General features: G+C 47.0%; 2 protein-coding genes across 6 annotated transcripts in view; one reads left to right on the top strand and one right to left on the bottom strand.

Moving 5' to 3' along the window:
• The first annotated feature begins 8,563 nt into the window (after positions 1-8,563).
• CEBPG (CCAAT enhancer binding protein gamma) lies at positions 8,564-15,442 on the top strand. 3 transcript variants are annotated; one of them, XM_059481473.1, is made up of 2 exons: positions 8,564-8,677; positions 13,370-15,442. In XM_059481473.1, exon 2 carries the CDS (start codon positions 13,480-13,482, stop codon positions 13,930-13,932), a length of 453 nt encoding a protein of 150 aa, XP_059337456.1. In that variant the 5' UTR covers positions 8,564-8,677; positions 13,370-13,479; the 3' UTR covers positions 13,933-15,442. The 3 variants fall into 3 exon arrangements, with proteins under 3 accessions (XP_059337456.1, XP_059337458.1, XP_059337457.1); XM_059481475.1 differs by lacking the exon at positions 8,564-8,677 and adding an exon at positions 9,032-9,239; XM_059481474.1 differs by lacking the exon at positions 8,564-8,677 and adding an exon at positions 12,339-12,479.
• Positions 15,443-20,178: 4,736 nt separating this feature from the next.
• The window catches only part of PEPD (peptidase D), a 193,099-nt gene continuing 187,376 nt past the window's right edge, over positions 20,179-25,901 (bottom strand). For all 3 annotated transcript variants that reach the window (XM_059481314.1, XM_059481312.1, XM_059481313.1), the window contains one exon: positions 20,179-20,749. In XM_059481314.1, coding sequence (XP_059337297.1) covers positions 20,600-20,749 — 150 coding nt within the window. In that variant the 3' untranslated portion in view covers positions 20,179-20,599. The remainder of the gene's footprint in view (positions 20,750-25,901) is intronic.

The following is a 25,901-nucleotide window of genomic DNA, read 5'->3' as shown; positions in this document are numbered from 1 at the left end:
TCAGACTGCTGCAGTGCTGTCCACTGATGCCATACACTGGTGTTGAATAAATACCCTTACATTAAATCAGTGTTCACACAAGTAGCGTGTTATAAACCTTTTGTGTTTAAGGCATTGGTATATTGGAAAAAACTGAGTTTTTTCAGTTATCTATGGCACCACTGAAGCACAATATTCCATGTTACCTTGGTAGCAGTGCAGAAGTTTCTCAAAGCTGGAGTTCTCCTGAAGTGGCTGCCAATGTGCAGGTTCCTGCCAGGAGTACACATGCACCTGTGTACACTCATCCTGCCTTCATTTTGTTCAGGAAGGAAAAAGACCATATGCATTAGACCCTTTGTCCCACTTGCTGAGTGCCCTAATGTCACAGGGCTTTACACAAGAAGACATGATACAAAAGTACACATAAACAAACATGCCTTGAAGAATCTCTTTTCCTGGTAAGCAAAGTCCTTTTCTCCACATTTACAATAGGGCTGCAGGTGACTTGAAAGCAAAGCCTGTGCTCCCTGGAGGAGAGCCTCAAAAACCTGCACAAATGATTGTGACTTTTACCATATTCCTTATGCACTTTCTACCATTTCTGTGCACCTTGGTGAAGTCCTCTTTAGACTGTGCATGCTCAGCAAATATTGAGTCTGCAGTAAAAGGCTTGAGGGACAGCAGTGCTGTTGTAGAGCAGGTCTCAGTCTCTGCCAGCTGGTGCAGGTGCTTGGTTGCCAGTGCACACGGGAGTCTGTGAGAGCAGGTTCAGTGTTTTGACGTGTTCTGTGCTGTCATCACCTTTTCCTTTGCATGTTCCTCTCTTTTGCCCCGTATTTTTGCAAACAGGTTGTTCCACTGCAAGTCACTGACATCAACATTGTTGTAATATTGCTGAGCCTGAATTCTCTTCTTGGGAAGGATTCCCGATAACTTCAAAAGTTGTCTTAATTGTGGGAGAACTTCTGAAATAAATCATACCTGATGCCTGAAACCCCCACACGAAGGCTAAACAACTCAGAATGAGGAGACTCCTCTGTGCAGAGATTTGCCAAGTTGAATTTTGCAGCCATTGAGGTGCCCAAACATGAATGCAAAGGACATGTAGTGATGGAGGGAGCACAAAGCTTCTTCTATCAGAGGGAATTCTGATTTAGCTACTGCTGAGAGGAGAGAAAACCAGACATTGTTGTTCCTAGAATATGCTACACAGTGGTTTTTTTCAACAAATTTGACTGCAATGTTTATATTCAATACAAACCCAGATTGTCTCTTGTAAGCTCACAGTGACAGAGACATTCAGATGCCTGCATTGTAAGTGCAATTGCCTTTTCCTCTGGGAGCCTGCATTAGGTTTGAAGGTTGGCAGAGCCAAAGCAGAAAGCTGTGCCCCACTCTTTCTCTGGAAATTACTTCTGTTTCAGGAGCAAGAGAACTGATGCCTTGGAGTGGCTACCTAAACCAGAGGCTAGACAAAATTCAGAGAATAGAAGAGGGTATTCATTGAAGGCCTTCCTTAGGTACGCCTTGGGCACTCAAAGCCTCTGAGGGGCTGCACCCCAGATGGACAATGGTCACAAGTTTTTCATACAGGTAAAAGTTTGCTCCTTTTACATATCAGGGGTCAAGCCTCCAAGTACAGTTTCAGGTAATGAGGTCATTTACTCCAAGTTTGCCCCCCCAATTCACTGTTGTTTGCATCTCTTGGGGCCTGAGACAGTAAGGTGTCCTTGAGTTTCAGGCCTAGAGAGGAATTGCTTTGTCTGAATAAAATGGGAGAACGGTAGCTGACAGGTTATGAAGTTTTTGAGTTATACACTAAAGCAGTACAGGATCTGAAAAATATAAAAGCTCAATCCTAAGGCATCAGAAATAGAAACAGTTAACTCACCAAATGCAAAGAATTGATGTTCTGGATTAAGATGGTCCCTGCTGAGGTCAGTGATTACCTTTTTTTCTGTTGGGGACAAAAGATAGAGTCTGTTTGCCTGACCAAAGTATCAGTCACTGATTATCTCATCCAAAATTCTCCTTAACTTTAGCAGCAGGAGGTCAATGACAGACATGTTGCAATTGCCAATACATTTTCTCAAGCTGTCCTCCCACATATTTTGTATAATTATAAATAATTCATTTTTATTCATGTTCATGAACCGAATTCAGGTGGAGTAAACAATCAGGTGGACTGTCCTCTGCCAGGTGGTAGACTCTCAGTTTTGTGTTTCAAATGGCCATTCCTTAAGCTTTTCATGGTATTTCAGAGGTCATACTGATTGTGGAGAATAATAAAGCCATTTATAAGAATGCAGTTTGTGTCCTCATCTTTCCAAAAGCATGAGACCATAAACAAAGCTATGTCTCTCCAATTTCATTGCTTTTCTGGAAGGGTATTTATTTTAGGCTTCTGTTCTAAACCATTTTGAAGTCTGCATAAAATTAATGACTAAAACTATTCACTCTTCTTGATATCATAGGAATAAGTAAAGTTCTTCACTGGAGTATGCCCTGTGATAAATAATGCCCTGGTAATTATGGGTGGGGATTTTCACGCGGTGACTGATGATGCCTTGGAAAAGAGCCATGGCACTGTGCATTCAGAAGCTAAGCTATCTAAATCCTTGCAGGCCTCATTTATGCTTTTGGGAATATAGGACAGGTGTGGCAATTACTAAACCTGGATACTTGAGAATTCACCTCTTATTCCCAGGTGTGGGCCATTAATTCTCGCTCAGACTTGTTCAGTTCTAACAAGTCTCTTTTGAACCAGATTTTATATATGCACATATACTCACACAATAAATAGCATTTTCCTTTCAATCAATTTATCTATTTTGTTTTTACTCATCTTTAACTATGCAGCCCTCATTTTACCTAATGTTTTACACACACATGGCAGCAAACCCCCAGAATGATCAGTGGCAGATTGCAGATCCCTGCCATGGTCTGTAGATACCAGAAGATTTGCAGTTTGCATTGTTTAGTACAATCAGTAGAGAAGCTCGGGTAAAACTCAAGCCAAGCCCCAGTGAAATTCACAACAAAGGCTGCACTAATTGTTATTGGATCACTAGACATCAGAGCAAAGCCAGAGAACACTCAAACATGAGCATGTTTGTAAAATCCTTTAAAAAAATGTAAAGGAGTGTGGTGTTCATTCTTTTTGTTAGATGATCTTCTTTGGGTTGACACACCTAGAAGGCTCCTCACAGACCAGGCATTCTTCAGGGACATATTTGATATTTTTAAACTCAAATGCTGACAAGAAAGCTTCTAATTCCATATTCTGATATTTCCATAGAAGGTCACAGATACTTCAGCTGCTTCATTCACTCCAAAGGGACTTGTGGCTACTGAACACTAATGTGTACCTGGTCATCTTTATATACCTAAAATATGTTGGCCATCTCCTAAGCAGTCCTCTGGAATACAGTGAAGAAGGGATGATATATGCTAAATTTTGAAATAGCACACATTTTTGTGACAGTATTTTTATGTGCAAAGAATTGTCACAAAGGTAATGAGACGTTCCTCTACCTTCAATCCCTCAAGAAGCCATGGCTGAAATGGCACACTGCTCAGGTCTAAGTGAATATTCCATTTCTGGTGAAATGGAATATTGATATTGGAAAACCTGGGCTGGCTTGGATTGAAGAACAAATTCCTGACAGCATGACAGCACAGACTGGGTAAGGGTTCCATTAAAATATAAATTGCAATCAACAGTATTTTGTAGCTATGAAAGAGAAAACTGATATGTGACTGAAGAACCCACAGAATACCACATGAAAAAGTGAAACTTGCCAAAGTGGGCACACCTTTATCTGTGCAGCTGGCTGATTCTGAAGGTGCTTGCTAACAGTTTCTGATTAAAAATTTACCTTCCTGGTAATAGCATGAAACAAAAACACAGCAATTAGGAAATCAAATCTCAGGGCACCACTGTGGCAGACCCCACCTAGATGGAACCAGTTCATTGAGCTCGAAGCACCAAACCTCTCAATCCCCTCAAAGCTGTAGAGGGAAAGGTGAACTGCAGCAGCTGGAGAAGCACAGCATGTAAAGCCTGTAGAAGTGACAGCTTGGGTTTGTTCTAACAGCATCCAAATCATCAATGCTTTAGTTTTCTACTATATGATGTATATATCTCATTGGTCTATTAGTTTGGTCAGACTCTGTAAGATTTCTGTGTTAGCCTGATTCCTTTTGCTAGCCTGCTGAAGTTGTGAGGCACAGCTGTCTGTTATGGGGGTTTTGTTCCCCTCCATTTGAGAACCATTGCATTTAGTTTGCACATGTAATTGAGTTCATTGATTTTCACAAACCAGTATAAGCAATTGTAGATATCTAGATAACCTGGATATTTTGAAAACTGCAAATAAAGGGGAGTAGTTCTGGAAGATGCAGAACTAGAAACTGGAAATACTTTGTTACAAGACTTCCTAGCTTAGCTGCATAGAGAGAGAACAAAGGCACTCGATTTTTCCTGCAAATGAACTCCAGGCAAAGTGACAATAAAATGGATGTTTGCTATTAGAACAGATTGGTTCCTTTCTTTCCTTACCATTTGCTAGAACAAAAGCACTGTGACTTTCCAAGGCTGCCGTCAGTGCTAGAATTAGCAGTGTGATACTGAAATAGTGACCAGCACTATGCAATCTTTCCTTTCTCCTCACCTAGTCAAAAAGGCTACCTCTGGCAAATCAGCTCTTAGAGAAGTTTCTGGCATTTAAATTATTAAACCATACTGAAAAACCCAACTCTGTGCTTAGGAAGTATAAGCTTTTTCAAACCAATAGGCAGAGCTATTCATATTGCTTTTTCTCTTTGTGTTTAATTTTTTTTAAATATAGCTAGAATCCCAAGAAAAGAAACTCAGCTATCCTTCTGCTTTCTGAAGCCTTAATAGCCTCAGCTCTGCAAAATTCAGTTTTCTAACAGCAGGATTTTGGTCTTGGTACAGGTCAATCCTGAACACGAAAAGTAATTATTGTAATACCAAAATGCAGGGCTGGGAAGAGAAGGGAGATTTGCAATAATAAGATTACAGAAAACCTCTATTACAGACTTTGTGTTTCTGGGATATTCCCGAATGAATGCCATCTGCTTGGTGATCAGAAGGAATGTAATCATATTGAATCTTTCCACTAGGTTGACATTACCAAGAAAAGGAGTAGCAGTTACCAAGAAAATGTTTTATTTTGGTATCATTCCATGCATTTACCCTTAAATACATCTGAGTGCTCCTCACAGCCTGGAATTATGTGTTTTTACCTAAGGGGCCTGTTTATTTCCATCTGTAAACTACATATAAAATATATTTATTCTTATGTCTTCTAAATCATTGGAGAGAAATTAGTAATTTCTTCTCTAGAATTCAAAAGCCTGGCTGTTAGACCAGAGTGAAAAAGTACACAGCACATCATGTGTGAAAAGTAAACTTAAAACTGAAATGTGCAAGTCTGAAGTTAAAAAAAATCCTGCAAAGGCTTACCCATGAGGGAAACAGAGGCAAATGCTTATGGAAAGAAACATTTTTAATGTATAGGTTGCAGTCCAGGAGTTTGTAGGGTTTTTATTTTAAGACAAAGAAATATATAATTGCTCATGAAGACAGAGGAAACATGGTGAACAATGGAATCAGACACAACAGAAACTATTCCAAGGGCAACAAAGCAGTTTTCACTCTGAGTAAAAGGCACCAGGGAACCTCTAAATGTTTTTGTGTTAAGGGAACACACTGCATGGGCAGTAAACAGGGACATTTGTCCCTAAGGCTCCTCTCCCCTTTGTACCCTCTGCCTCCAGTTCCCAGTGTTTGCATCTCCTCAATGCTCTAAAAGGGAATTGCTGTAGCTTACCTGAAGACACTGAGTATCAGTGTAATTATTTTCCAGCACCAAAGTCATTAAACAATCGTGAGCTGGCTAATGCATGTGAAAGCAAGACACTGTTCCAGCATTATCTGCATATGTGGGTCAGCAGCTGCTGCAGGAACACACCCAGAACAGAGGGAGAAGGGTCTGTCCCTGCAGGGATCAGGCTGCTCTGCCACCCACCCAGAGCTGCTGCTCCTCTGGCACAGCCTGCACACAATCAGGGAAATTGTATATTCCAGTGCCACTGCCCAGCTGTCCAGACATCTCTGGGCTTACTTCTTAGACTGCTTCCATGATATTCTGTTTTAAATCCTGCAAAAACTGAAGCACACTGTGTGAGGGTTTCTATAACACCACATAATGCCAACCCAGCACTGGAGTGCCTTGCATGCAGGGAATTATGTGTGAGCTTTAATGTTTAAAATAGTCAGCTCTGTGAGCTAAGTGTGTCTGCATTTTATTTTCTTCAGCTATCTTTGATGAGGATTAATGAATGAATGGTCATAAAGAGCTCTAAAATCCCACGAAAGCATCCTAAGAGCACACACACTTAACCATTGTGAGCAAAGGATAATGTGTAAAGCTTACCTGGAATTTCACTCCAGCTATAGATGGATGAATCATTGTCACAGAAAATTTAACAGTTTCAATTAAAAAGCAGAAAAACATTAAAGAAATTATAGCAAATACTTGATGACTGACAAGGAAAAATATCTTTGTGGTAAATGAGCTGAGTAAAACTGTTTGCCCAGACTAACCCTTGGAATTCTTCTGCAAATATGGTTTATTTTCCACGGGGCTTTACAAAAACTAAACCCCTCCTTAACATCAGCCAGCCATAAAAATGGTAAATATAAATAATTGTATCTACATTACTGAGCTCTGGAACTGTATTTACAAATCTAATTATTCACAAGTCTTTTGCAGACATAAAACATTTTCAAGCAGGTCTCAGAGTAGCATAGATCCTTTTTTTCCCTCTACATTAAAAAAAATCCTACTTTTCCAACAGTATTGTTTTCATTGCCTGCACACTTGAACTTGTTCCAAACTTGCCTACCTTATAAACATGATTTTGAGACCTGCCCACTGCAAACACACACACCTGTGTATTGAAGTGTACAATTCCCACTCAGGGAGCTGCAAACACACCTTGCTCCCACACAGCTTGGGTTGTGAGCACATGTGTGGATATATATAGTAAGTATATGCTTGTTTGGGCAGAACAAAAGTGATACAAAACAAAGTGTCTGGAAAATATTAAGGGCAAAAAGAACTTTTCTCCACAAAAAGTGATGTATTTTATAACAACATACCAATGAAATGGTGCAAAACCCTCCTTTCACATTTAACTCTAAGATCCAGATGTTTCCTAGTCTGCCAGCATTTAGGATTTCTTTTCGAACAGTAAGTTAGAAAAGAAAAATTACCCAGGAATCTATGAAATTTAGAAATTTGCCATAATTTCTGTTGTCAAGAGAACTGTTGATACTTTTTTGGGACGTCTTTGGCATTCCTTCCCCTTGATCTCACAGCATTCTAAGGAGGCAAACCACACGGCAGCCAGGATCGAGATGGGAATACTGGGAATTAGCATCCCAGGTGCTAATTAACAGCCTGGGAACAATTAGAAGATGCCAATCAGTACAGAGACACACCGCCGTCAACTCCGATGCCCGTGGGGCACTGGCCAACTTCAGCAGAATGACAGAACATTATTCAGAGTTGGAAGAGACGCACAGGGCTCATGGAGCCCAGCCCCTACGCGAGTGGCGCACACGAGGACCGAGCGCAGGGGCTGTGCCAGGTACGCCGAGCACCGCCCGGCCCGGCCCGGGCACACCGGGGCTGCGCTGTGCCTCCCGCCGGGCCGGGCCGGGCCGGGCCGGGCTCCCCGCTCTGCCCGTGCAGGGACTCGGCGGGGAACGCGCTCTCGGCTTCTGCCCCTCGGGCTGAGGGAGTGCCGGACCCTGCTGGAATACGGGCGGGACCCGCTTCCCACCGGCGCGGGGACGCGGCCGCCTCGCTCCCCACCAGCCCCCGGGCCGGGCCGGGCCGGGCGGGGCCGCCTCTGCGCCCGCTCCTCGTCCGATAGGGGAAGCGGCTCTGGGGGCACAGCCGGCCCGGGGGCACGGGAGCGTTTTCCTTCAGCGCGGCTCCAGCAGCGCCGGGACACAAACCCTGCGAGCAGCCATGGCCGGGCTCGCTCAGGCCCGTGCTGGGCTCCCTCGGGCCGTGGCCGTGACCAGATTCGCTCAGGCCGTGGCCGGGCTGAGGCAGTGACCGGGCTCGCTCAGGCCGGTGCTGGGCTCCCCCGGGCCCGTGCTCAGCTCTCTCGGGCCGTGGCCGGGCTCTCTCAAGCCGTGGCCGGGCTGAGGCAGTGACCGGGCTAGCTCAAGCCGTGGCCGTGGCCGGGCTCGCTCAGGCCGATGCTGGGCTCTCTCATGCCCTGCTGGGCTCGCTCAGGCTGTGGCCGGGGCTGTGCTGAGCTCCCTCATGCCCTCCTGGGCTCGCTCAGGCCGTGGCCGGGGCTCTGCTGAGCTCCCCCGGGCCGGTTCCGGCCTCGCTGGGGCCGCGGCCGTGGCGGGGCTGGAGCGGAGCCCGCGTGTTGCGCACGGCCCCGCCCCGCCCCACAGGAGCCCCTCGGGGCTCGGCCCCGCCCCCGGCGGGCGCTGATTGGCCGCGCGCGGTGCCGATCCCGGGCCGGTTGCATCACCCGGGGCGGGGCCGGCCCGCGCGGTGTCGCAATCGGCGCCGGCCGCACGCGCACGGTACCGAGCGCGGCCCGCCCGGCCCCTCCCGCCGCTCGCGCCGCTCAGGTAAGCGCGGGGGGCGCGTGCGGGGCCGGGGGGCCGCGGCCGCCCCCGCCCGCCGGGCCCCGCTCGGCAGCGCGTGATGCAATCGGCGGGCGGCCCCGGCTCCCTCCCCTCCCCTCCCCCGGTGAAGTCACGGCTTGGCAGCGCCGGGCACCCCCGCGCCCCGCTCGGACGGGGGAGGAGCGGCGCGGCCTCGGCGGGCGGGCGGCCCGGGGAGGGCGGCGGCGGCGCCATGGGCCCGCCGGGGAGGGCCGGGCCGGGCCGGTGCCGGTCCCCGCGGTCGGTCCCGGCCCGGGGCGGGGGGAGCGAGGCCGCGCCGGGGCGGCTCCGGGGCTCACGGTGCGGCGGGAGCGCGGCCGGCCGAGGGGCAGCCGGGGAGCGCGGTCCGGTACCGCCCGGGGAGCCTGGGGCAGACGTGTCGGGCTCCTGGCGAGTGTCCGTAGCTCCGGTGGCGAGTTCGAACCCGGGGTTTGGCAGGCAGGGAGCTCCGCGCCGGCCTTGGCGCTGAGATCCGGCAGGAAGAGCCCCAGCTCCGTATCGGGGCCGTGCCGAGCCGCTTCGGAAAGTAAGAGCACTTAGCGTTGGCAAACCTTCGGAATTAAGGAATTGGTTTATCGTTAGAAGTCCCAGCTGTGGTTTTAATTCCAAAGACAGTGCTCTGATACCTCCTTGCCTCCCAGCGTTTGGGGTTCTGTCATGTTAAGATACATGTTTATGTGTTCTGGTACAGTCTGTTAAGATGTGCATTAAAAATGGAGATTCTGAAATAAATGTGGAAATGTTGTCAGCTATGACAAGGAATGGGATTGAGCTGCCTAGTGCCAAAAGCGTTGTGTCCCAGCCTTCAGTAAGTGAGAGTTAGCACATCCCCTGCACACCTGCGAGTGTGAGCCGTGAATGCGAGCCCGCGCTCACATTGCTCTGCAAATTGTGCCTGGACTTCCTTAATGCAGGGTCATTGGAATCCGGACTCGGATCCTGTCAGGAAGGATCCTATCTCTATTCCTTGTGAAGTGTGAGAGAACAGAGGTCCCTATTGCTGTTCAAATTGGGACCGATTTTGCATTTGACAAGACAGCTTTGTGAATTTGAGCGATAGAGTTATTCTGACTAATGATCAGAATCACCACAATCACACCTCAAGAAAGGAGCAGAGAGAAGCACTTTGTATTTTTTAAAAAACAAATACTGATTGAATTGGCAAAACAGTTTTGGGGGTTTTTTTTGCCTTTTTTTTTTTTTTTTTTTTTTTTTTGCCAAAGCAAACATTTGGAAGTTTAATGTCTTTATTTTTACTTTTTGTATGTGTGAAAGCAGATGAGGGCCTTCATTGCTTCACTGGTCCCCGAGGAGTAGTGTGGGACAGTAAGAAACATCCTTGTGCCTGAGAAGGCACCTCTGGAGTTCCCAGCTATTCTGCTGCAGTGGGTGGCCAGCTGGGTTCCTGGGTGGCCACTTGGTGCCCAAGGAGGGAACCAGGCAGTTCTAACTGGCCACGGGAAGCAGTACCATGTGTTGGGTGGAACCAGCCTAGGGCTGTTGCTGGGCTGAAGCTCTTGGGCAGCTTTATGGGAACAAGATGCTGGGAAACGGGGCTGGCTCCCTGAGGAGCTGTCTCCTGCTGTGCTGGGGCTGTCAGCAGTCTGGGGAAGGCAGCCTGTGTGCAGGGGCCTGGGGCAGCTGCGGGTGTGTGCAGGGGCTCTGGGAGCTTTGAGCCCGCTGTGCCTCCCCCAGTGAGTGACCATGGCCTTCACCTCGCCCTCCTGAGAGTCCCCTCGGTGTGCCCTGTACCTGCTGCTGCCTTTAATTCTCCTTGCAGGATGCCCTTAGCACCTGCTGCTACCTGGGACAGCCCTCTGACAGCTGGTGATAGGCACCCGGCCTCCAAATACCAGGGGGAAAGCAAGTTCCAAGCCTCAGCTGGCGCTCTGTAGCTCTGTGATGCAGTTCAGTGCTAGTTTTAGTTTAGTGCAATTTGCTCTGCATATTCTTTGGAGCAGGACAGGAATCCAGGTGTCACCTGTCCCAGTTAAGGGTTCTGATCAGCAGGCTAGATAAGAGCATGTCTCACTCAAGAAACAGCAATTTAATAAAAAACAAATCAGTTCCAGGGGGAAGGAGCTGAGGGAGGTCTGTTCTAGCAGGCAGGGCTGGAATTCTTGCTTGAGAGGTGTGACACTGGTTATCTTCTCTGCTTATATCCATGTGCTGCCCAACTGAAATACTTCATTAATATTAGGTTTAATGGGACAAATAGTTTTCTCATTGAATCATAGGGAAATCATAGAGATATGAAAGAAGTGTTAAAGCAGTGTTAAATAGTTTGGATAGCATGGAGAGAAGTAGCACATGGAACCTGGTGAAGAAACTTGTTACATGTCAGGTGGGGTTCCTTCAGGGGCAGGAGCCACCCCTTCCTCTGTAGTAGGAGCACAAAAATCAGATTGTGAGGATGGTGTGGGTTACATAACTGGCCTGTCCAGGTGAACTTTGCAAGCACTGAAATGTGTTGAAGCAGAGGAGACAGCAGAGCATTCTGTTTGATTTGGAAAAGGTGTCAAAAATCTACTTTGGTCAGAGACAATCTAAGAGAACTGTATATCTGTATATGCTTTGAGGGCTGCAGAAATCCTCTGTTGTAAAATAAAGTGCAGACAAGGCCAGTGTGTGCTCTAAGAGGAGCAGGCACTTACACCTCGAGTAAGAATGTCTGTGCAATTACCCAGGCACAGCTGCTACAACCGGCCCTGCCAGTCTGTGCTGGGCACAGGCACTCCTCAGCTGGGTGTTCGGTGCAGCTCTGCCTAACTGCTTGTCAGGTCAGCATCTGACACCGAAACATGGCATGCAGAAGCTGCTTTAAGGGTTGCAGTTGGGGAAATGCTAACAGAGAGGTGTTGGACACTGTGTGTTTAGATTCAGCTCCAAAAGGGTTCATGGTCTCATTCTGCCCTGAAATAGGAAAATGAAAAGATTTCTTGATAGGAAGGGTGTGGGTATACTCACACATCCGCACAAGTGGGAAGACCTCTTGGTGACAGAGAATGTTAATTTTGAGTAACATTCAAGCCAAATTTAGTGGGCTTTTCCATGAATGTTACTGAACCACACTGTGCAGCTGCATCTCATTGTGGCTCCTTCATCATGGAAGAAAATATGCAGTTGATCTGCACGGTTGAATTTTAACATTTTAATGATAGCCCATCCAAAAGTAAAACAGCAACACAGACTGCTGAGAAAAACAATCAGGAACAGTACACAGCTGATGAATCTGGGAGTTTAGAAGGACCAGTGACACACAGGAGGCCACTACAGACCTCACACATCCTGTCATTCATCTGCTGTTATGGATGGGAGGGGTGTTCCTGGGCTGGACACTGCCCAACCTGGCAGTCCAGCTCTGCCCAGTGCTGCTGCAGCTTTTCCCCAGCCCTCTGGAGAATGTGTCACACTGATCTGTGTGGCTCACACTGCATATCTGTTTGACAGTGCTGGGCTGCATTGCAGTAGGATTGTTTAGTGCCTCTTAAATGTTTTCAACATGACAATCCGCACTGATTTGACTGATCACTGGGTATTTTTCACTGGAGCCATAGGTAGGTGTTTCAGGAGCTTAGGACCATCCTGTTGTCCTTCCCCTCTTCTCTCCCAGCCATATAGGAAGTGATCCTGTGAGATGAGAAGAGAAGGGGACCCGCTGTTAGCCTTGCCAGGGCCTTGGCCCTGCAGCTGTGGTGGAATCCTCCTTGTGCCACCAGTAGGGCCAGGAGCAGGCTGACCTCAGCAGCGGGAGCACGTCAGTCAGGTGAGGATGTCTTGCTCATCAGGAGGTTTGTGTGCTGGACAGGAGAGGGGACAGTGACCAGTGCACCAACCACGCAGGTGACCTTATTTATGGATGAGTCAGCTGTGCTTGCTGTCTTTTAATGGGTGACAGTCCTCTGTTGTGGAGTTGTGATCTACACTGCCATCAGCCTGTGCTCCTGTCCCACCCTGATTCATACTGTTACAGGCTCAGCACGCTGCTTGTGGTAGAATGTCACCCAGTCACAGCCTTTGCAATGCACTACCTTCTTCCATAGATTTATTTTTCCACTCAGTACCAGTAGGCCTTATGACAGCCATCGGTTTGAACATCGTCTTCAAAACAAGTGCTGTAAGGTGGTTGAGAAAAGGTGGACAGGCTGAGCACCCTTGCTCCAGAGGTCAGGCAGGAATTTGTCTGTGGATACACCCAGAGACGTGGTCCGAAGGGGACAAGGATCAAATACCCCTGTTGGTCAAGAGTCAGGCTGTTAATAGGTTTAAGCCACAGAAGGAAAACTCCAGTCTGAAGACTGAGAAAATTGTATAACTGGAGGAAAAGTTAGACAGTGGAACATGTTGCCAAGACAGAGGTTGTGAAACTGGAGATATTTGAGGCTAGGCTAGACACCCATCCATCAGGGATGGCTTTGGAATAACTGAGTGAAGCCAGTGAACAATTCAAACAGCTTGACTAGATGACCCAGTAATAGTCCCATCCAATCCAAATATGTTGGAGACTTCAGAAATGTGGCTGGCAGCTTGTCCACCTCCAGCACAGTTACGGTGTGTTATGCCAGATGTACCATCAGTGCTTTATGCTAAAGCCAGTGATGTATAAGATTGTAGCTGAAGCAAGCATGTTTAATAGCTTTTTCTTTCCCTTACTAGGTTCACCTTGCTCTTAATCCATGTGAAGATCCATTGGAAACACCTTCTAGAAACCCAAGAGTTTTCAGTCTCCTGATAAATTCTGCAGTGTCCAAGAACAGCCTGCCCAAATGAGCAAGACACCCCAGCAGAACCCCGGCACAGATGCGAGCGGAGTAAGTGTGATCCACACTCAAGCACACTCCAGTGGTCTGCAGCAGGTTCCCCAGCTGGTGCCAGTCAGTCCTGGGGGTGGAGGCAAAGCTGTGCCCCCGAGCAAGCAGGGAAAGAAAAGTTCCTTTGTGGACAGAAACAGCGATGAGTATCGGCAGCGCAGAGAGCGGAACAACATGGCGGTGAAAAAGAGCCGCTTAAAAAGCAAGCAGAAAGCACAGGACACACTGCAAAGGGTCAACCAGCTCAAAGAAGAAAATGAACGTTTAGAGGCAAAAATTAAACTCCTGACCAAGGAGCTGAGCGTACTGAAAGACTTGTTCCTTGAGCATGCCCACAATTTTGCAGATAACGTGCAGCCTGTTGGCACTGAGAGCGCCACAACAAACCCAGAAAACAGTGGGCAGTAGAAACCTGCGACCTTGCCAAACAAACTCTTGAGCTGCAGCTTGTCTGCAGTGCCCGTGCAGTAACCCAGCAAAAACTGTACCTTTAGCCATTGTTTTGTGGATTTTCTTCTTTTAGATTTAACACTGAAATATTTGTAACAATTAAACCAGAAACTGGTTAACTGTTTGTTTTAAATATTTTTCTCCTCAAAGACTTAATCATATCTGAACTCCTAGCTAACTAGGAATGTAATATTTAGGAAATAACATTTTCACAGGAATATTCACTTACCATTTTAGACTTTGCATAATGGGAGGAACCCAGCAGGATGGCTCACTGTAGTATCAGATACTTGTGACTGAATAGAATGCTTTTTAAATACCTGTTAGAGTGTTTTAGCCCTTTGATTTCTCCATTACATATTACAAACTGCAAAGGCTGTGGAGAATTTTTGCTTTTTACTTTAAATCTGTAGAATTTAAGTCCTATGAAGCACCATGTAGGTCCCTCCTGCCCAGTTATAGTTAATGGGGAGGTTGTAGTAATAGTGAGCTGGGATGCTTACCAATGTTCACCAGAAAAATAACAATATGCTCTGACGATATGTACAGGCACTTGGCCTCCAAATGGCACATGAAGCATCATGTGCAAGAGGCAAAGCAGCACACTGACAATAAAAGCCTTTTATTGAAGCTTGTATTTCATATTGCTCACATAGTGACTGGGGCCTTATGTGAACAAGAGCTTTTTTCCAGAAAATTTCAAAGTGCTACCAAAAACCTGTGCCCTGCAAAATGGCATTCCTGCTGGGAAGGAGGTACTGGGGAGAACAAGAAGTGCAGCTTGGCTTAGCAGTGGAAGGGGCAGGACAGCAGGTGTTGAACTGGGATGCATGGATCACTGCTGGCTGACATTACAGGAATTTACAGTGATTTTAAAAATAAATGGCCCTAGTAACTGATTCAGTGGAATTTCTACAGCCATCATAGATCTGTGTGAAGGAGTATCTGTAGCCTTGTTTTATTTCCATAGAAGTTTTCCTGTAGCAACTTTTTTATTGCTACTGCTTAGTCTTTGCCATGATCCATACTGCAGTGCTATGTGCTATACTGAGGATTTAAACAAAGTAAAGCAGGAACTTTGATGTAACTTTAATTTATTTTAATTTTTAAATATTTCATTGATGGTATGGTTATTTTACATTTAACCTGTGTGTCTGTCTTGTAGATTACTACACTGTCTTAATTTCCCTCTTACACTACCTTTGTCCATAGATTATTTTGGAGGATGCTTGTTTGCTCTGTATCTGCACTTAGGAAAAAACTTGGATGTTATCTCTATGAAGATAGTGTTAGAGAATGAAACCTTGAGAAGTTCTTTTTTGAATTTAAACTTTTAATACATGTGGAAAACTTTGATGGATTGTTTTGGATTATGTTAGACTTTTTACAGATATGTTTTTTCATTCTAACTGCACCTGAAGTTGGTAGGGTTGACATACCAGGAGCTAATAAAAATGTTTTGCTTGTAGTGGCCTCATTTTTCCCATCCCGTTTCTGTCTCCTTCAAGTGCAGAGTTGCCCAAGTCACACAGCTGTCTTGGAGAAATCAGTGCAATAGTCTCTGTTCCCCTCTTTCACTCAGGTTTCTGCTCCATAGAAGCCATCAGAAACTCAGTACAGTTTTGTCTAAATGTCTGATTTAACAAAAAAGGCAAAAAAGAAAAAGAAAAATAAATTTAAGGCTGAAATTTTTTTGACAGGAGGTGGGGAGAGAAGCAGAACACCAAAAATTCCCAGGGAAAAGATGACCTGAAGGATCTCCTTTGTTACTGCACGTCCCTGGTGGAAAGGCCAGGGCTGATTTCTGCCCTGGCTGTCTGACCTGCACTGGGGCTGTCTGTCCCCACTGTCCTGCAGCTGGTTTGCCAGGCTGCTGTGGGTCCCTCCTCTGCGGTCTGAAGAGGGGCTGCACATCCTGGCTGTTTGTTTGTGATTTTGGTGGAAATGATTTCTTGGATCTCTCCTGAGTGAGGGTGATCCTCTTTCCGAAGCTCTCATGGGTGACTTCACCTATTGCTCCCGACAGCTCTGATCCCATTTCCTTCTTGTTTAAAACCAAACCACTGAGTTATAAAAGTAATTTGTTTGGAAAATGAAATTTTGGTTCATCAGTGCATTGTTGTTTTTTTTTTTTACTGATGCTGTGGTTTAAGCCCAACTGGAAAATAAACCCCACACAGCCACTCCTGTCCCCCAAGTGATGGCCAAAGTGCTTGGAGCCTGACAGGGACAGGGTGACCAGAGCACAGGGACAGGGCCAGGAGTGACCAGAACACAGGGACAGGGACAGGGCCAGGAGTGACAGGAAGGGTGGCGCGGCCTCCGCACGGGCACACACGGGGACAGCCACCCTGCCCTTGGGGACAGCCCTGGCACAGGGCCTTGGGGACAGTGGGACAGCCACCCTGCCCTTGGGGACAGCCCTGGCACAGGGCCTTGGGGACAGTGGGACAGCCACCCTGCCCTTGGGGACAGCAGGACAAGGAACTCTGGCCTTGGGGACGGCGGGACAGCGATCCCTGGCCTTAGTGACACCAGGACAATGATCCCTGGCCCTGGCTGACACTGGAACAAGGATCCCTGGCCTCCACTGGCACTGGGACAACGATCCTTGTCCTTGGCTGGCAGCAGGACAAGGCCCAGAGCAGCAATGGCTCAGTGCAGCACCTCACTGGTGATTGGAACCAATCCGTGTTTAAACGTGCCCCAGTGAGAGGCTGCAGGAGAGGGCTCAGGCTTATTCCAAGCCCCCCTGCCAAAGCAGCTCCAGGGAGCAAGGGAAGGTTCCCCCAGGGTGAAGCAGCCCAGGCTGTGTGGCAGCAGAGTACATCCTCCATCTCACCCTCTGCTGCAGGGCACAGAAAATTTCACCGTGGACCTATAAAAGTTAAGATTTTCCTTTTGACTCATTACTCTTAACTCCAGACTGTGGCAGAATCCAGCGCCTGTCAGTGCACAAGGAGTTACAGCACATTTCTCCAGGAAAGCTGATGCCCATTTCCTCAGTGTCCCCCAAGGGAAGGAAGGGGTCTGCTCCAGCCCCCAGAGCACTCCTTGAACAATTTACATGTATCATTTCAGAAGTGCTCAGACGTTTCTAAACACACAAATTTGCTCGGCATAAGACACATTCTGTTACTTCGGTGCCAACTCTATTCAAGTCTGTTTGTGCCAAGGGGAAAAGGCATTTGGGAAAACATGACAATATAAAATATCTTGATGTAGTCAAAAAGAAGATTTGCCATAAGCTGTACTTTCACCCCATTAATACACTTAAAATTATTAAACACCACTTTTAAAAGTATTAAATATCACTTTGCCTTTTAAAAAAAGGTTTATTCCCCCTCCCCTCCCCAATTTAGGAAAAAAGGTCTAATTCACTTTTTGCCTAAGTGGATAAAAATGATCATAATTACAGAACAATCTTCTGGAATGAAGGATGAAATTTACATTCACCAAGTTCATGGGCCTGATGATGAAGGATAGTGGGGGAAAATGAAAATGGTGCCGCATCCCGAGCAGAGCCCGAGCAGAGCCCGAGCAGAGCCGAACAGAACCCGAGCAGAGCCCGAGCAGAACCCGAACAGACCGAGCAGAGCCCGAGCAGAGCCCGAGCAGAGCCCGAACAGAACCCGAGCAGAACCCGAGCAGAGCCGAACAGAACCCGAGCAGAGCCCGAGCAGAGCCGAACAGAACCCGAGCAGACCCGAGCAGAGCCCGAGCAGATCCCGAGCAGAGCCCGAACAGAGCCCGAGCAGAACCCGAGCAGAACCCGAGCAGAACCCGAGCAGAGCCCGAACAGAACCCGAGCAGAGCCCGAGCAGAACCCGAGCAGAACCCGAGCAGACCCGAGCACAGCCCGAGCATCCCCGGCGGAGCAGGGCGGGCGCTGCCCGGAGGCTCCGAGCGGCCGCGCCCAGGGCAGAACCGGCTCTGCCTCCTCCCTGCCCGACCTGTTCTGCGGCCCGGCCCCGGCCCCGCTCCTGCCAGCGCCCGGCACAGCCGGGAGAGGCCTCCCAATGCTCCGGGGTGATGGCAGTGTTTCCAAATCTGTGCAGTGTTTCTATAAAACAGCAGCACCAGGGTTCAGCATCATCATCATCATCATCATCATCATCATCATCATCATCATCATCATCATCATCCCCTGGTGTGTTCAGAGCCTGCCACAGTGTCGGGATCTCTCGCTTCTCCAAGTGACCCCAAGATTATTCAAAGTCTCTTTTCCCAGCCCAGAGCTTGAAGAAGCAGTCAGGGCTCTTCATTTCTCAGTCTCAAGGTTGTTTATTGTTCCTTATCTATAAAATTCTTTCTCCTGCCTGCCCAGGTCCATCCAGCAGGACAGTTCCAGGCACTCTGCCTGCCCCCAGGGCACTGTTATGGCTTTATACTAAAAACTACGTGTGCAATGTTCACAATTACTTTCCAATCCCTATCACCTGTGTTAGCCAGTGAGCTTCTACTCTAAACCAATCTGTAAGTGCCACCATCACAGCAGAAGATGGAGGCCAAGAAGAAGAAGAAGGAGAAAGGCTGGACATGCCCAGATCCCTCCATCTTGCCTCCTGAACCCCCATACCAAAAACCCCAAAATCGACTTTTCCACCCCGTGATAACTTCACTGTTATTCTACCTAAACTGTTGTGGCTTGCTGATCTTCATCTAATGTTGGTAATTTGCTCCGTGGGTCACAATCAAACCCACAGGTGTTCTGGGCTCTGTGCCAGGGTCTCTGAGCCCCTGGCAGGGTCCTGGCCACCCTGGCCAGCCAGAGGGATGCTCTGGGTTCCCACACCACAGCACAACTCTTGGCTGTGGAGCGAATGGGGCTGGGGCTACAAGCACTGTTTTGCACTGAAAAACCTGAGTTTTGGGGGCAGATGAGTTCAGAGCAATGCCAGTACAGTCTCTGTGTTCTCACATCTGCAATGCTACCCAAGCAAAGCCTGATGTCCTTGTGCAGGTGACAGAATTCAGAAGTGGAACATCCCAGTCTCCACAGCAGGGACACCAATGCAGCAGCACATACGAGCTCCTCATCTCACAACCTCCTTGCCTGAAAAAAAATGTCTCTCTTCACAGTCAAGAAGTGCAGTGCAGCAATTCCTGCACTTGTCTCTTACAAACCAGTGTCAAGAAACCTTTAAAATATGTAAATAGGCTTATTTATTAATTGAGTGGCATGAATGAAGTCCTCTGGATTGTTTCACAATGTTTCTTTGGTCTCCCACATGAAGTTTCCTCCATAGCAATGGATCACCAGGCTGTTGGGAATAAAGGGCAGTTCTTGTCACACAGACCAACCTGCTCAGCAAAAGGAGCTCTCCTGGAGCAATGTCTATGAGGATTCTTGAGGAAATGATGGCAGGCCTAGATCCAGTGCTGGGGGCAAGGCAGGGGCAGTGGTTCCTGACAGCAGCCAAGCCCCCAGGTGAGACAGGAGCTCACAGTCCATCCCATCACCGTGGGTCAGTGCCTGTGTGAGCCTCAGAGCTGAGCTGCTCACACCCAGGTGCTGAGGGACCAGACCCAGCAGGGCCCTGATGCTCTGCTGTGGCTTCAGCTCCTCCTGGCACAGCAGAGCGATGTTCTGAAGTGGCTTTGCAGTCAAACTGCAACAGAATCTGAATAGTGAACAGGAGTTTTGATGTGTATGCAGAGTGAGAAAGATTATTTTTATGTAGTTGCCAGCACCTAGTGCTATTTTATGATGCAAGAAATGTATTTATTATCCTGCAAGCTGATGAATGCCTACAGTAAAGAAAAGCTTCTCTTGGTAATTTAAAGCTTGCATGAGTGGAAAATAATTTTGTGACTAATATCAATATGTTTGTAAGGTATCCAAATAAGATTTACATTATTTCATTCTGAAATGTCTAACACTGAACAGTTAAAAGTAACTCTACCATGCTGCACAGCATATGCTGCTGAATGACCATGAGCCCTGCAGCAAAGATATTCCCTTCTTTCAACTTCTAAGGGCCATGAACACTAAAGCAATCTGTGTTTTTAAGGAACAAACAGATGAACAAATCTGATGAGGATGGGGATGTGTTTGAAGGATCAGTACAGCCACTGTCCAGAGCAGAGAACTCTGGCTAGGGAAGGGTCAAAGTTTGCAGGGCACAAATTGGTAGTAAGGTCAGATAAAGAAGCAGGAACTGGAGCAGAAAAGTAAAATGACCACAAAGTTGTGAACACAAATGATGCCGAGGTGAATTTTAATAAAAATTTGTTTCTGCTTAGTACATGGATACAGGTCCATAAGAAAAATGTCATTATGTCCACAGAGAACAACTGATTTTTATTTCTGTTTTTCACAGTACTTGTGATGAAGTTTAAAAAAGGATTTAAGAGTGTTACAATTGCTCATAGCTTTCAGATAATCCATTTGGTAGAGTCCCAATCATCAAAATTCAGATTTAATTGCAAGATACATCTGAGTTGAGATCTGACAGAGGTATAAGCCCCACTGACAAGGCAGCAGGGTTATTTGGCTGCTGCTTGGTCACGTAAACTGCTGATTTTCTTGCTATTAAGAATTGGATGCATTTCATTTTCTATGCTGCAGCATTAAATCAGAACGATGACTGATTAGTTGAGGCAATAAGCACCACCCTGAAGTTTACTGCTTTTGGCTGGAGAGGCAGCCAAATGATTTGGCACTGCCCTGGCCCTCTGCCATGAAAGCCTCAATCTCCTGCACGGTCCGTGGGACGCAGGTGAGCAGCTCCACGCCCGTGGCTGTCACCACGACGTCGTCCTCGATGCGCACCTGCACGGGAGCACACGGTCACCAGGGGGGCACAGATGGCACGGGGAGCAGCCAGGCAGCAGCAGCAGCAGGGAGGGCACAGGGTGCTGCTGCAAGCAGGCAGAGCAGCACACTGCAAACAGGAATTGTCACCACCAGCACCCTGGGGCTCTGCAGGTGACACTGGCAAGGGGGGCTATTTACAGACGTGAACGAGACATTGACTGTGCCTCCAGCTGTTTCATTTTCCAGCATCAGTCTCATTACATGATTATGACAATGGGAAGATGCCAGCAGCTCACATCCCAGGCAGCAGGCTAGAAAACTTAATGTTACAACTTACTTTATAAGCTTCTTGACTAATTACACAAAGCAAAAGCACATTGACAGTAGTTCTATGTAATTACCATAAGCACACGTACTTTTGGTTAAAACAATGTTTGCTTATTTAGAATACAATACTTACTTGTAAGCTTTAACCCACAGAGCTCCATTATTAAGCTTTAACCTTCCTAATATATTGCTAGATAAATCTTCTGTAGCTTAGACAGCTATTCCGACAAGCGTTAATATGCAGACCATTGTTCTATTTGCTCTTGCTTTTTCTACAGTTTCAATAATTTTTCTGCAGACCAACCTCATGGCTGCTGCTTAGCTCTACTCACAGTTCTGCTGTCTCTGAGGCCTGACTTCTGCAGCTTTCCCAAAGCCCTCTCATTTTGTGGGTTCCCACAGCAGGCTCCAGTTCCCCTTGGGCCACTGGTCCCTGCCACCCTGCTGGGGTCACACAGGCTTGGGGTGACCCTGGTGTGGTGGTGGCCCTCAGGTGCCTCTGCTGCAGTGGGTACATCAAGGACAGTCTGAGCAAGGAGCTGCAGCACTGAGCTTGTGCTCTGTCATCCATGGGGCCAGGAAATCTCAACCCCTGAGAGCAGGAGCAGTAAAAAGAACATTCTTCCCTGGATTTACCTCCAACCTTCTTAACTTGCCAGGGACAGTACCTCCTGATGCCCACAGTGTCTGCTCTCAAAGCTCTCCTGTTTCTGAGCTGAAATTCGGGTAGCTTCAATTTGCACTTAAAACTTTTCTCTTAACACAATAAACTTTCATAGTGAAACTTTGAACATTAAATAGCTTGTGGCTGATATTCCACACATTGAATTTTGAGCTGATGAGAAAGTCCTAAGCAGGTCAGGTGTTTCTTTTAAAATACAATCACAAAATTTCAAATCCTGGAAGGAAAAAGCAGATCCTCTCAGTTTTTCAACTCTTGCTATTAAAATGAAAAATGTGCTTCATTTCTGTTTGTCTCTAATCTCTTCTTACCAGTAAATGTGCCTACACAGTCATTCCCATTATCTTATCAGAAAAATGTTGCTAAGTTGCTAAGCTGTAATAAAAGCAATTTTAGTAAGGTGCAAATCCAAAAGAACACAAACCCTGGGTACTCCCACCTTACAATTGCTTTAATTGTTTCTGACCTCTTGACATTTTCAACTAAAAATAAAGCTGGTTAACATTTGTACTTCTGATTGCAAAATAATCCATTTGTTCAAACAGAATGAGTCATCCAGTCCTTATTAAACTGTTTAATGATGTCTTTGCCAGATTATTTCTTTTAGTTGGTATCAAGTTAAGTGTATTATAAAGCAGAATTAAATAAACAAACTCCATTGAGTTGACACATTTGTTTTGGACAGCTGTGAACTGGAAAGCTGTGAGGCTCTGTATGCTCAGTGCCTTGCTGCAGAGCAGATCAGCAACACATGCAATGACTCTGCACTTGAACACAATTTATCAGGATGGGCTTCTTGATTCTCTGCTTCAAATTTGACTGCTGAGCAAAATATAACCCAAGCATTCAGCAGGAGGGCCCCACTGCATCCAAAGGCAAATCCTGCTGGGCCTGGGCCTGGGCAGAGCCTCCCTGGGTGGATCAGTCCCTGCCAAAACCCTGATGGTACCAGGCAAGCCCTGCAGGAGTGCCAGCACCCAGGGACAGACCTGGGAAGGCGGCAAAAGCCAAAGCATCACATTGGCAAGCCCAGCCAGGGTAAATGGAGCTGGACACAGTGATGATGTGGAAAGTAAAAATGTCAGTGCAAAAGTGAGTCTGAGAGCAGAGGGAAGGGCAGACAAAGCTAGAACTGGCTCTGCCTGCAGAGAGAGCCTTTTCCCAAGCACTGCCAGCTCCACAAACCTCCCCCTGCCTGAGCTGAAATTCGCCAGCTACAGCAATGTATCAGCCACAATTCAGCCTCAGTAATTAGCAAAAAACCAAGAAAAGTGGTTTGTGCTTTCCAGTTCAGTGCTTCATGACTTCCCAATACCTCTGCACTCTTTGGGAGGATGGACTGACTTAAAGCAGAGCAGATGAAAGCTGGACTACAGTGGGGAAGAACAAGTGGGGCAAGGTGTCTCTCCACTGCTCTCTATCTAGGCCACAAGAGAAAATCAGGGTGGGGAAGGAGCTGGGAAATAGATAAGAGTCATGGAAGGACCAGGGAAAGGAAGGTCCAGTGAGGTGAGACAGGTCTGACAAATAATGGACAGAGAGAGCTGGGACTGGCTAAGGAGCCCAGGCAGGGAGATCCTGGTGGAGGTGAGAAGTGAGACATCCTGAAAGAGGAGAGCACACAGGGGCTGCAGCTGCCAAAGGCAGGAACTGAGAGTGACCAGATGGAGCAGGATGAGGGCCATGCCCTGTGACTCCCTGTATAGGAGGAGCATGGTTAGGAGATCACACAATTGTCAGGAGATCACACAGTCTGTGTCACAGCCCAGCTGTGATCTGCTGTGAGAAGTGGGAGAGCCAGGACTGTCCCATCAGCCTGCTCAGCATCAGCACCTCCAAATGCTCTTTGGGATGTGGCTGGAGGCACACAGAACCACTGGGCCCTGGGACCACCCACCACTCCCTAGGAACATGCCTCTTCTTTCCCCAGAATCCAATCCTTCCTCTGCGGGATGAATCTCACCTGCAATGGATGCTTGCCACAGGAGAGAAGTCAGATTTCCCATTTTCAGTGCATAATTTTTCCTTTGTCCAAAAGCAACATGAGTGCAGAGGAATAGGCTCTCAAGGGGAAGGAAATGGTTTCATTTGCTCTTTTCCTTCACACCGTCCATGCTTCACCCTGAGTTTAAACTCAGCAGCAGCAAGAAGCAGCTTCAGAGGACCTGCAAAACCTTCCCCACAGGAGAGCCTGTCATTTGATCTTGTCTTCTGGCCAAATGGACAAAAGATGCTGGATCTCTCTGACAAGGCTGACTGGTTTGGGACTGCCTTTCCCAGAGGGGGACAGTGATTATGAAACTTGCTCTCAGAGCTGTCCCTGTCTGCAGGCTCTTTGTTCATCAGTACTGCTTGTTTCAGGGCTACACAGTGGTTTGGAGCTGGGCACTGAAGTGTGAGGCTCTCTGCACCCCCAGCTTTCAGGCTGCTCTGCAAAATCCTAGGGGAGGCTTTACTTTCTTGGTGTGAAATGGCAGACTTCAACAAACCACTCATGTAAAGATGCAGTGGCCAGGAATGCCAGGACTGCCCCAAAAATGCCTTTTCTTATCAAGGGCAGTGGCATGATCTGTCCAGCTAGACCTGATTGCACAACTGCCTGACACCAGCAACAGCCCATCATGTGGCTCCACTCAGTGGCCCCAGCTGTGTCCCAAAGCAGGGCCTGGGGGCACAGCCAAGGGCAGCACAGGAGTTAAACACCAGGGCTGCTGTCAGCCCACACAGCCTCGCACTTTGTCCTCACTTACTAATGCAGCCATGCTCCCCAGAGCCTCCTGAGCTACCTTCCAAGGGAAACAGGGCTGGAGCTCTCACTAATTTCTTTTGGATGATAATATATATACGAGGTTTTGACAACCAAGAAACTCTTTTGGCCAATTAAATAATCCAGATTTGCATGATGACAGATCCCAGATGTCAAAAAAGGCAACTGATGAAATGTCCTTTTTTTTTTTTTAATCTATTGATAATTTGTTTGATTATGGCTGTGGAAAGCAGCAACATTATCACTGCAAGACATCAGAGTGGGAGAGTTGCCTGGAAATGATGACAGGACATGGCCACACATGGGACCGTGCAAAGCAGACAGGCACAGGTCTGGCTGGAGGACCCTGGGTCTGTTCCTACAGAGGCAGCTGTGCAGCCAAGGGAGCTTATTTCAACTCAGCCATCAATTTTCCAATATTTTTTAACAGAGCAAGCTTATCCTGAGCAGAGTTTGACTTAGGAAGCAGAGCTGCTGCACCAAACCCAGGCTGCAGGGAAGGCATTTGCTGCTGTTGCACGGTGCCTGTGCCAAGGCGTTTGCTGTATGTGCATGGTGGGCTCAGTGCTCAGGGAATCTCATCCCATGCTGTACTCTTCTTGGCACAAGCAGGTTTCATTCACAACCAAGCCCTCATGTCAAGAGAAGCTTTATTTTAAATGTCCACATTTAAATGTTGACATTTTAATAGAAGAGGATCGATATCAGTAGGGTGAGGCCATGGATTTTATTAGATTAACTGATACAGATAGGAAAAAAGCCTCAGGTGCCCAGTCCCTTCATTCAGGCTCAAAAAGAAGCATTAAACTGCAAGCTAAATACAGGTTAGAAACAGCTGGTCTTACTTTAACCTAATTGTGTTAATTAGAGAAGAGAAAAGGGCTAAAGAAGGTTTATAAGCACCTAGCAGTAGTTTTTGGGTTGCCTACACCTATCACTTCCCTTAGGAGAACTTTCAAAGGAAGCTAAGTATGCACATTGTGACAACTGCTTTCCCATGAAAACTTTTGGAGAAATGCTGTGTAGCACCATTACTGTGATACAATAAGCAATGTTAAAAAGTAGATGAGCATAACGTTTATTGCCTAGTAAACAATTTCATTTCACAATATAAATTCACCATAAACTCAGAAACAGAGCCTGATCTTCTGAAAAATAAAATCAGGACAGACACAACTTTATTGCTGTCTGAACCAAAGGTAGAAGCAGGTGTCTTGCTCTTTATTTTGTTTAGCATTTATTCTGAGTAAGGGAGCTACTACTGTTTTGAAACATATTGTAATATTAGCAGATCTTCAAGTTCCTGGGCTTTGTAAATCTGTTTAATTTTTAAATGAGAAAAATCTGTAAATGAAAGTAATGCATTTACCACCCATCTGCCTTTCAGCATT

Source organism: Ammospiza nelsoni, chromosome 13 (genome assembly GCF_027579445.1).
Source record: "Ammospiza nelsoni isolate bAmmNel1 chromosome 13, bAmmNel1.pri, whole genome shotgun sequence".
In the NCBI taxonomy this organism is placed as follows: domain Eukaryota; kingdom Metazoa; phylum Chordata; class Aves; order Passeriformes; family Passerellidae; genus Ammospiza; species Ammospiza nelsoni.
This window is presented reverse-complemented; position numbering and strand designations above follow the sequence as displayed.

What these genes read in the sequence shown, in the direction of transcription:
- CEBPG (XM_059481473.1), top strand. Translation starts at nt 13,480, where the DNA reads ATGAGCAAGACACCCCAGCAGAACCCCGGCACAGATGCGAGCGGAGTA.